Source organism: Patiria miniata, unplaced genomic scaffold, assembly GCF_015706575.1.
Source record: "Patiria miniata isolate m_02_andy unplaced genomic scaffold, ASM1570657v1 HiC_scaffold_10, whole genome shotgun sequence".
Classification (NCBI taxonomy): domain Eukaryota; kingdom Metazoa; phylum Echinodermata; class Asteroidea; order Valvatida; family Asterinidae; genus Patiria; species Patiria miniata.
The window spans coordinates 6,606,950-6,619,146 of record NW_024037048.1 but is presented as its reverse complement, the minus strand read 5'-3'; the positions used below and the strand labels follow the sequence as shown (position 1 = coordinate 6,619,146).

The following is a 12,197-nucleotide window of genomic DNA, read 5'->3' as shown; positions in this document are numbered from 1 at the left end:
ACCAGACCGCCGGGCCAGACCGGACCAGACCAGACCGGGCCATACCAGACCAGACCAGAAAAGAACAGACCAGAGCAGATCAGAAAAGACCAGACCAAACTAGACCAGACCAATCCACTGAATCCAGACCGGACTAGGCCAGACCAGACAAGACCAGAACCAAACCAGGCCATGCAGATAGACCACACCCAACCTCATCACACCACATAAATTCTACCCGAATTTTAAGAATGTAATTAAATGCAATTATCTTTCTCTGTAATGTTGATGTTCATGGATTTTTTTTTACTTATGAATTGCGTTATATTGCACGTCAGGAGAGCTATTTTATTATCATTGGATTCACTTATATGTGATTTTGCATTTTTACAGTTTACATCCTGCAAACAAAATGAAATGAAATGAAAAGCAATAACTACAGACTGGACCAAGATAACACAACTCAATCACATTTCATTTGGATAACCAAATTACTCTTACTTCCAGTGCGGTTGTTCCATGTCAGGCCCATATGGTTCCACATCCATAGCTTGGTGGCATTGTAGACTTCCTCAGACTCGATGGTGCTACCGAGTGTCCGGAAAGAGACAATGCCGCTTGACCCGCCGAACTGAATCTGTGATGGGAAGAATACTACACTCAACCGAAAAAGAAGGCCTCCCCTAAAACTTTTTTGTCTAACTTAAAAACTACTGGGAACCTCTCGCTCAAATAACGACTAATCAGTACTGAAAGTCCTTAGCAATCCAGCCATACTCATGCATTTACCGGTAGCACAAAATAGTGATAATGTGTGCAAAATTCTGAAAATTATGCAATTTATGGCAAATGATACCGAAAAAAAATGGCACTTTGAATACGTGCAAGTTGAGCGTGAACTTTTTTCGTCTCTAATATTCCAACAAAACTGTCTGAAAATTGATTTCTTACAATCTTTTCACCCTTTCCTTTACTGCATACTTTTCATGCTCTACGAGGTTCAGTAATGGTAAGAGTAAAAACACAACCAACAAAACTTGACATTTTTTTTTACAGAATTTGTTTGTTGAAATATTGCGTTAGAGACAAAAATTTCACACTCAACACTGATCATTTTCTTCTGTACTGCAATCTTCTAACAAAAACATCTTTAAAAACAATTCACCCCGCTTCGACCGAGCAATCATACCTGAAAGCCCATGTTAGAGGTGTCGTTCAGACTGAGCAACATGCAGGTCTCGTCTGTCAGCGTCTGGTTATCCGCCTCCTTCAGGCTCAGCCAGAACGCCACCGTGAATCCCTCGGCACAGGCCCGCGGGTCGGTCGGGCATTCGTTCGGGTAAGAACTCAGCGTGATCTTCGCTGATTTGCGGTTGGCCATCTCGGGTTGCTTCAGGACCACACCTCCGTTGAGCACATCGATTCCTGTATAACAAATCAAAACAAATATGAGTCAACCCGTAAACTTGCCCACTTCAAGAAGAGCTTGGCATTTCGAGAAAAAGAAAGAAAAGATCACATCCTTTGCACAATCACATATAGGTAAAACACAGTCTTAAAGTTCGGCCAGCTGATTCGAAACGGAATCCAGATCAAATATTTTTGACCACGACACTTTACTGGGTCAACATTTCACTTTTCCCCATGTAAAAATTACACATTTCTTGGTCAAAATAACCATTTCTGCGTGTCTAAATTAGACAGTTCCAGGTCAAATGACCCTGAAAACCGACTCGAGGAAGTGTCATTATTTTTGACCAGGAAAAGAGTCAGGTCAAATCTGGAAGGATTTGGGTCGAAACTGACCGGGGAGTATTAAGAGTACATTGGGAATGTAACCCTATAACGCAGCTTAAGTCTAGCGTTGACTGTCAATACAGGCCTATATTGTGAGTTTAAGCTTTGGTCAGATATGTTGATATGATGTTTTCCCGGCTATTTGAGAACGTTTATCATTCGAATGCACCGTTTCTAAAATTCAAATTCGTCCATCAATATCAACTTAGTGCGCTTCCAATGTTTAATTTCGTCTTTCGTCAGACAATTTCAAATTCAGTTTAAGCAAATTCAAACAATGAGCACACGTTTTCGTCCCGAAGACGAAGACGTTTTCGTCCCTTAGACGAATTTGATCTGTAACGATGAAACAATTTCAAATTCAGTTTAAGCAAATTCAAACAATGAGCACACGTTTTCGTCCCTAAGTATTCGATTTCGTCTCCTCCACGCCAAACCTTGTACTGTTATTCAGAAATCGAAGTCGGCTCATTGATTTATATCAGACGAACTCGATCTCTTCATGCTGCCATTTGGCAACAGCTTAGACGAATTTGATCTGTAACGACGAATATTCTCGACTCGGTGACTAAAGAGGGTGACCAAACTTTGAAATTGAATGGTAAATAAAACAATTGGTTTTGTTAAAAGTGTGTTAAATTTTTCTCGGACGAAATTTAATGTTAGAGTTGGTGAATTTGAATAGAAAGTATACATTTTAAATAGCTAGGAAAATCCACGTTAAAATTACATTTCCTTTCAAATATTGTGGCGAAACAGTCGGTGGACTGGTGCGAGTTTACCATGGCTCGCCTGGTTCCCCGACGTCGTGCGTAAGGTATAGCGCCTAGTCAGAGATTTTAGGCAGTCCGTCTAAAGACGCCGTTGTGTGAACATAGATTAGTGGAAACTTAGCGTTGAGCTCCGAATCCGAGTAAACCTCGTGTGTAGACGTAGAGATAGTTTGGGCAACGCGGCGTGCAAGTCAAGGGCGGATGGTGAGACTTTAGAGTAATAATTAGCAAGCTAGACATTTTGTTGTAAGGGGAAATTAGCCTGGGTGGCTGTGGGTTGAGCTGGTGACTGGGGACCTAAGGTTCGTGTGGTATGTGCAGCAGTATTCCCTGGTCGGGAATTGGGTTGCCTGTTGCCTGTCGACCTTTGTCGCCAGGAGTCACCTCGGGGTTATAAACCGCGCTCCGTAACCTGAGCCCAGTGATTTCTGTATGCTAGGTTGCATGTGAGGGTTACTCTGGTAAAGTCTTGATCAGTGTGTGCAGTTCATAACTTGTTGCTGTTGATCGCACTGGGTGTGCACAGTGAGGTTCTTGCCACTGTGGGATAATCTTTCTAGATAATCAACGAGGTTAATTACATAGAGCCTGCTTAGGCTGGTTGTTGTAAGCATTGTACAATAAGAGGTTATTGTTGTGTAAGGCTTACTTTATAGGGATGAACCTAGAGCAGCGGGGAACGTTGTTCTGCGAGGTTTATTGGCCACTCATTGAACTTTAAGCCTGTGTATTGGACCGAATAAAGAGTTGTTTCTTGTTCTCTAAGACACATGTGTAGGTTTATTGAGGTTCCCTGGTCACCTCTAGGTTGCTTGCCACGTGAATTGGTATTCCTTTAGCATTGGTATATTCCCAACAAACGGACAGGCTTAGGACTTGAAGCCTCCGTTCGTGACGTAGTCCCCCCTTATTTGCGTGTAACCGCTCATGCGCATGTAAGGTCATTAAATATTTTTGTGGGATAGTCAGCTCTTGTTGGTGTGGGTGTAATTCCTTATCCATAGACGGGCGAGCGCGCCACAATATATGTGAAAGTTTTCGTAAACGCAGGAGACATAAAGAAGAAAAAATGGACATTGGTAAAAATTGGTAACCGATTACTGTTAGTAAGACTGGTAAAAATAAAGAAATTATATTAAGAAGGAAAAGCGAATCATATTTACATGTAAAATAAATGGGGAGATCTTTTTATTTAGAAACTGTAGAATTCAAATTGGGTTATTGATAACAAAAGAAAGTGTTGTTCATCAATGCCCTCTTAATATATACAGGATTAGTCGATGATCAGGACCCGAATTAAACAAAATATTAAAAATATGTAGCAATTATCAAAGCAAGTGCAATTGAGATATGTTATAGGCTAGTATTTTGGACATATTTGGTGAAAGTTTCATGTATATCCATTGTACCATTTAGAGGAAAAGCGTTCACAAAGAACACACGATAAAAAACACTCTGACCACGGTTCCATGGTTCAACAAATTTATTGCGATCGCGCACTGATGTGACTGCATTTCAAACATTGCAGTCACGTTAGTACGCGGATTCAATATATCCAAAATACCAGCCTATAACATATTTCATTTGCACTTTTTCTGATAAGTTCTACACATTTTTAATATTTTCTTTAATTTGGGTCCAGATCATTCTGGCTCACCCTGTACATGTACCTGAAATTCAAAATGCTCAGTTTCCCTCAAAATTTGGTTAAAATAAACAAGCGTCTCCGACAAAAAACAATTTTACCTGTAATACTGCAAAAGCCAGCGCCTGAGATGCTGCCTGCAGTCGCATTCTCCTCCAAGAAATCCAGGCTCCAGTACGCGAAAGCAGAATCATAAAGCTCTTCTAAACATCAACAAATTTAAAGGGAGGAAAAGAAAACAGATATGTACTACAGCACTTCCCAAAATACCCGCAACTTTGTTTTTATGAGGCTCTATAGCGTCGACAGGGAAACACGTACCGGCATTATTTTTATACCGTAGGGCTTCGAATTTTAACTTTATCCCTGGTGAGTACTGGTTTGATATTTAAAATAAAGGCATGCCTTTTTCTTCTCACGAATTAACATGTAAACTTTCCCATCGAAACTACTGAATACATTGTAATCATGATTCCATTGACGATGTATGCTGCAGAAAAAAGAAATACATCCGGCACTAGAACAAAAGACCAAATTGCACTGAGATAGTACGGTACCACGTGATGTAATTACCGGGTCCGTATATACGATCGCATGCTTAACCCGTACGATACAATAATTTTGTTTGGTATTTTTAAACGGGCAAAAGCTACATGTTTTGGACTTTTTCAACCCCTTGAAACTACGCTTTAGATCCTGAAAGGAAAAGATCACGCGGCGAGCTTCCGGAACGCTCGCTTTGTGCATTTTACGCTGGGTTGCCCTTTTTCTTGCTCTAAGTTTAGACAGAATTATTACTACCTGTAATCACTCCGGGAAACGTTCATGTTGGAAGTTTATCTGGGTATTACCCCAAGAAAATAATGATGAGAAATCAGTTGGAAATGGGTACAAACGAATTTTACTGACTACCTTTCACATCCGCAATAATTGTCATTCCTAGGTCTCCTTGTTGGATCACGTTTGTTTTCACATCGCGTACTTGCGTGAGAACGAAACTGTCTAACGACGCAAAGGTTTTGCCTACGTACATCCGATGATTTCGCTGTCGTAGATTTTCTTTTGTGTCAGTACATGGCAGTGAGACCATGGGCAAACGTTACTCACAAAAGCTTTAAATATAAGCACATATTTGGGTTCACAATTTGAACAGAAAACCCATAATAGTGTCTTCCTGAAATGAAATCACAGCAACAGCGCCATCAGTTGTCCAGAAAAAAACATGGATTTGAAATGTTTAATTAAGTATACTTTGTAACACAATTAACCAAAAAAGGGATGTCAAATATTTTTCATACATGTAAGAGGAGTAAAAAGTTGCACCAAATATCTTCCTTAGAGAAGAATTCACTTCGTGGACCCTCTAAATATCGTGAACAAAACTGGCACCGACTCATTGAGTTTTCTCTTATCATCTTCTTAAAATATTTATTTTTCTCAGCAGCGAAGGAAAGTAAAGTGTATCAACCTTTTTAGCATATGATATGCCATCAACAAAAAAAGAGAATAACTTGAGCATCTTTCTCGTGCTTATCTGCAAAACTGTACAAGTGCAACCTCAACCTCACCCAAATTCCACGTGAGGTATTTGTATTACAGAAAAAAAACATCTTATGCTTTTTCCCTGATAGTCGCCATAATGTGAGCACAACATGCAATTTTCTTTACGATAAAGGTGCGGCATTGCCTCAGAAGCTAAACCACTGAGTATACAGTGTCTATATGTCGGTGAAGGGCAAAACCTTATATTGAAGCCTTTAGCTATTAGCCGAGGTAAAGAATATCTCGTTTCAATGCCATTGAATCACCAAACCCAGGGAGCTGTACATAACATGTGGTAATTGCCTTTTGCTTTCATGGCAGCATTTTCATTTTCGCCTGTCTTTTTTTTTTTATAACGACGGTTAATTTCGCCACTTCATTAACCAACTTTCAAAGTTCCCATGGCAACCTGTGTTCCATGATCATCAGTTTAGCCCTGAATTAATCATAGAGCATGAGCGCTAGTGCATCAGCGTCAGCCGGTGGGTTCATGGTAAATTATCATCTCCCATTAAGAACCCAAATCCACTCGATCCATCATTTGTTTGTTACTTTGTCCCGATATCAGAATTGTTCAACAAATTACGGCACAAATGATGCGCTCAATGGTAAGATTACAAATGCTTTGCAGTTTGTTCATGCAAGTACTGCAAAAAGTACTTTAAAAAGATCAACATTGTGCATCAGAAAAGGTGAGCATTTCAGAGGCTTTTCGCATCAATGGCGGCCATACTTGATTCTCAGCATGCAATGTAGTATAGGTCATGTGACTATAAATGCTCGTCAAAAACAAATTCTTATTAGCTATGGGCAACGAAAAAAATGGTTTTGACCAACAAAAACGCAACTTTCCCTTTTTTACTTAAGTAAATGACACATTTGTTAGGAAAGGTAACAAAAGTCCACGAATCACCATAAAGTCATAATTGTTTATTTAGTAAACGTTTTCAAAGGCTTTAGAAAAAAACCTCAAATTTTGTTTAACGTGAAACGGGTTTAAGTTGGTAATTTACACAAAACATTTTTAGAGAAAATTTAAATCTGCAAAAAGACACGTCAGTAACCCTAAAAGATTAATGAAAATTAGAATCATGCGATTTCCCCTCAAAACAATACCGCCAAAATGGGCGTTTTTCCCAAAAATAAGTTTTGGAAACATACACACATGTATTCTGAAAATAGACATTATAAGGATTCCACAACTGTTTTCAGATCGCTTCTAGGTCTCTGAAAAACCATCAAAAACCAACCTCTATTTCTTGACGTAAGGACCTCGACTATACTTGGTCAAATTGGCTTTCCTCTTCATACCATGTGTATAAAAACAAAATGCAAACAAACTACAACGAAATGTCAGACGTAGAATGTGTAACCAACAAAGATAATTTGAATAATACGTCTTTCCACTTCAAATGAGACATCAAATGTCAAAATCTGATCATTTTTGACAGAGTTATGAGTAATTTTCTAAGAGAGGTCAAATTTTCCATGGGACCAAGTTTTAAATTGTAGGCATAGGGGGCAGAGGTTAACTAATAGCCTCTGTGTGGATAATTGCCTGGCCTACAAAAATGTGTTCAGCGAGTAAACACAATTCTAAACCTATCACCTCATGCTATTTTCTCAAAATAATTGTTGTTCGTGGCGCCATCAGAAAAATAATAGCCTGACCATATTTCTCGTGTATACGTGTATCTCCAATATTATACAGTGCAACTTCAACATTGTTACCCTCACCCGAAGTTCACGTGATGTACTTGCATGGTTGAAAAACAAAAATCATATGTTTTTTCCCCTGATGATAATCGGCATCACGTGACCACAAGATGCAATTTGCTAAAGAGGTGCGGCATTGGCTCAGAAGCTATCGGCAGTAAAGGATATCTCGTTTCAAAGACGTTAAACTATCAAGCAAACAGGGGCCCTTAATATAACTTGTGAAGATGAGAAAGCAATGTTGCGTAAAATTGCATTTGCTAAACTGGAAGCATTTTCATTTTCGTCTGTACTGTTTTTTTTTAATGATGGCGGTTCATTTCCTCCACTTCATTAAGCTTTCATAGTTCCCATGGCAACCTATGTGCTCATTAATCATAGAAGAGCGCCAACGCATCATGAAGAAAGCCATTATAATAGTCCGAAGGTTTATTGATCCGAAGGTTCGATAGTCCGAACACACACACATTTCCCATAACTGAAAATGAAATAAGGTTTGTTAATCCGAACATTTGGTGCGATAGCCCGAAGGTTCGATAATCCGAAAGTTCGGTAGTCCGAAGGTTCGGTAGTCCGAAACAAAAACCGGGTTCAATAGTCTGAAGGTTCGTTATTCCGAAAGCACACAAGGTTCGATAGTCCGAATTGACAATAGTGTTCAATGCTGTCGATTCGGTCTACGGTATCGAACCGGACTATCGAGCCTTCGGATTATTCGACCTTATCCTATTTTCGGACTAATGGGCCCTTCGGACTAACGACCCTTCGGACGAACGATTTTTCGGACTAAAGGATCTTCGTCCTAACGAACCTTCGGACAATCGGGGTGTCGCCACAATATCCTTCTATAATCACTCACCTGAGCTGATTCTGTGGTACAGGTCTTCATATTCAGGAAGGGCCTGTCATTCAACAGAAAACATAATTTGCGAAATTAGACCTATTTACAGAAGATTACGGTTAATAATAAAATAACAAGTAAACCATATTGAATCAATTACACAATTTGTCTCGCATTAAGTTGCCAAGCCCTTTAACGCAACGTTGTTTCAGGCCTCGACTTGTGAAATATGGCTATAGTAAACGATATAAAACGTTATATTGATGACCTTTAAACGGTTAATGCGTTTAGCCAACACTTTTCAAAGGCTGTCTATTGCCTCTGTTTGCAAATGTCTTAAGGGGGTATACGGTCTGAAACACAATAACATGTATTGGATTGGCCCAATGCATCTATCGATGAAACTTTCTGTAAATAAGATGATCAAGCAACATTTTCTTTATGATGATCCAGCACTGTTGCGATGCTCAAACACAAAGGTGTTTCTACATGTATATATTAATTTAAAAGCATATACGATCATTTGCTTTTATCCCAAAAGTATCCTAGCGAATTATTAGCAAACAGCTTACTTGGACTCAAGATCGTATACTGGTAATAAACACCCCGCGAAATTATTCCGTCTGGCTTGCTGTCTTATAGAAGAAATCAAGAAACAGCCAAATGTGAGGGCAGTTAGCGCAAATAATCCCTGGGCATTAAAGGGAAAATACAACATTTGCAAACATCAAAAAATAAAACTACCAAATCATTTTGAAATAACTTGCTGGGCTGTTAGTGAATGACAGTGTAAAGCACCCTGTAAAATCATGGCACCTGGTATACTGTCATTTTCAAGAAAAGTGGTATTTTTGTATCAATTTCCAACGCTGATCGGCCGATCAGCGTTGGAAACAACTGGCTTTTTTTCAAATACTGGCCCCCAATTGACCATCGCACTTGTTTGCAATCGATTACAAACCTATGAACGGGTACGAGCCAGCTAGACTGGTTCCCTGACCTTACAATTCCCCAATGTATGTAAACTGCTCTGTTTCTTCTTATATGGAGTCAGGGAACCAGACTACAGGAAAATGATCGTATAATTATGATCGTATAATTATGTGAAAACTACACTCTCAAAACTATGTTCAGAGTTTGAACACATTTCTAAACACATAATTGTTCCCACTTTTTTTTTTGTAAAGAAATCAATGTTCCAAAACTACACTGTATTTCAAAAACTCTGACTTTTACACGTTAATTTTCCTTTTCGAGGGGTCCTGAAGCGCGCAACCAGAGGTCAACTTTCAGGCTCCATACACGTTTTACATGTATGCACATTGTTGTTTATGAGACACTCTATAAAAAAAACACCACGCGGCCTAGTGAAAATGCCCGCGCGGCTAGTTAGTAGCCTGGCTGGCTAGTTGACAAAAATGTTAAGGTCGAACCACATAAGGACCTCTACTACTTGGTCAAATTTTGCTTTTCTCTTCATACCGTGTGTATAAAAACAAAATGCAAACAAAATAAAACGGAATGTCAGCCGTAGAATGTGTAACCAACACATATATAATTTGAAAAATACGTCTTTCCACTTCAAACTGATACATCAAATGGTGCCCAAATCTGATCATTTTTGACAGAGTTATGAGTAATTATCTAAGAGAGGTCAAATTTACCATGTGACCATACAAGTTTTCAATTTTAGGCATAGGGACAGAGGTAGACTAATATAGCCTATGTGTGGATTATTGTCTGGCCACAAAAATGTGTTCAGCGAGTAAACACAATTCTAAACCTATCGCCTCATGCAATTTCTCAAAATAATTGTTGTTCGTGGCGCCATCACAAAAATAATACCATATTTCTCGTGTATACATGTATCTCCAATATTAAACAGTGCAACTTCAACATTTTTACCCTTACCCGAAGTTCACGTGATGTACTTGCATGGCTGAAAAAAAATCATATGTTTTTTTTGCTGATGATAATCGGCATCACCTGACCACAAGATGCAATTTGCTAAAGAGGTGCGGCATTGGCTCAGAAGCTATCGGCAGTAAAGGATATCTCGTTTCAAAGACATTAAACTATCAAGCCAACAGGGGCCCTTAATGTAACTTTTGTTGGAATCTGCGACATGTTTAGATTTGTGGATGTCTGTGACATGTTTAGGTACAGGACGATGGCTTGTTAGTACCATCAAGCATACATAGGAAATTAAAAATGACATATCGGGTTGAAGTCGAATGAGAGGCTACATATACCCACTTTTAACACTCTTATAAATGTAAATGTAACTTTTAAAAAATTATTATTGATAGCACTGAGAGGCTTTCATACTGTGCAAAAAATCTAAACGTGAAAAAAGTTGGTTAAAAAAGTTTTTTTGTTAAAGTTGGTATATACGTGCTTTAGTGGGTGTGGCACCTTCAAAAGTAGATTTTCAAATTGAATTGGTAATTTTCTAGCATTACATTAGCTATGAGTTTTCCAATAAGACATCGTACGAAAAAAATCGGCCCATGACAAGTAATCAATCTATTAATTTCAACTTTCGAATTAAGAGCGGGACGCTCCTAATTCGTTCAGAATATACAGCCTGTCTAAAAAAAAATGGTACAATCAGAGAAAAAAAATGGTTAAATAATGAAATTTCAAAATAAGTCATTCTTACTTGGCATAATATTAAAGAACAAAGATTGGGCTTTCCAATAGTGTTTGTTTGATCTTATTTGCTTTTGTCAATTCAGAGATATAATCAATTTAGTGCGTTACACCAAAATCGATTTTGTGCCACTTTTATGCATGGGCAGAGTTGTTTCGAGTACTGTGCCATGCTGTCTTGAAGCTCACAAAAGATTGCAACTTGGCAAAAGAAACAAACTCGATTTTTGTGTTCCGCAGTAAACTGGAGTTATCTCTGGATTGACACAAAAGCAAATGAGATGAAACAAAAAGTATTGGAAAGCCTGGTCTTTTTTATTTAATGTGATGCTCAAAACGACTTACTTATGTTGAGATTTAATATTGAAAAAAAATCGTTTTCGATTGTACCATTTTTTTTAGACTGGCTGTAGTATGCACAATTTCTAAACTATCGTTTGGAAAAGAAAATCGAAATTTTGAAAAAGCACGTATATACCAATTTTAACTCTAAGCACCATTTTTAAAGTTTGCTGTAAAAAAAATTGAGCAACCACATGTATCCCCTGTGAATTGCATACTAATAACGCCACTGGTGAAATATAAAAGCACTTGTCAATAAGAACTAATAAATGTATGGTGACGTTTGTATGGTGGAGATATGTTATTGTTTGTCGTAAAGTCATTTATCTCTCAAGCTGCCAAGATATTGTTCTGCTGGTCGTCAGGGGAAAAAAACCTAAATTTAGTAATTTCTTTTCTCTGTATAACAGCTACGCACTCAATCATAATAAAATGTGGCGAACTATTAGGATTAAACGCTCATCGTTATCAATTGTGAAGTCGAAACAAAGTAATTATCGCCAGTCATAAAGGGTGATTATATTTTCCCCTGCAATTATCTCCACCCTCGTCGACGAAACGTCTGATCCGGAGCATTAAATTATAAATGTTTCGTCGGAACTCCCTATTGTTTGCAGTCCGCTTAGCGTATAAATTATACCCGCCACCTGCCGATGTCGCTTTTCGCATGCATTTTTCACGTCGATTTACCGCAGCACGCGATTCTATAAAATATAAAACCACTTTTTTTGTCATCAGTATTTTTGTGACTTTTAATCATCTTTACATGCGTCATACAACGATCTTTGCAGGTTTTTTCTGTCATGGATAAAGACAGTGCCCATCAAATGTTTGAAAGAAAGAAAAACAGACCTTTTATATAATTGTTATGCCGAAATCGTAACTTCACTCAACCAAACAAGAAAGTTCC

General features: G+C 38.4%; 1 protein-coding gene across 1 annotated transcript in view; it reads right to left on the bottom strand.

Moving 5' to 3' along the window:
* The window catches only part of LOC119740433 (latrophilin-like protein LAT-2), a 51,791-nt gene that overhangs the window by 24,578 nt on the left and 15,016 nt on the right, over nucleotides 1-12,197 (bottom strand). The window contains exons 2-5 of the mRNA XM_038215749.1: nucleotides 8,312-8,354; nucleotides 4,296-4,397; nucleotides 1,169-1,404; nucleotides 481-616 (exon numbers count right to left, since the gene is read on the bottom strand). Of these exons, the coding sequence (XP_038071677.1) occupies nucleotides 481-616; nucleotides 1,169-1,404; nucleotides 4,296-4,397; nucleotides 8,312-8,354 (517 nt within the window). The remainder of the gene's footprint in view (nucleotides 1-480; nucleotides 617-1,168; nucleotides 1,405-4,295; nucleotides 4,398-8,311; nucleotides 8,355-12,197) is intronic.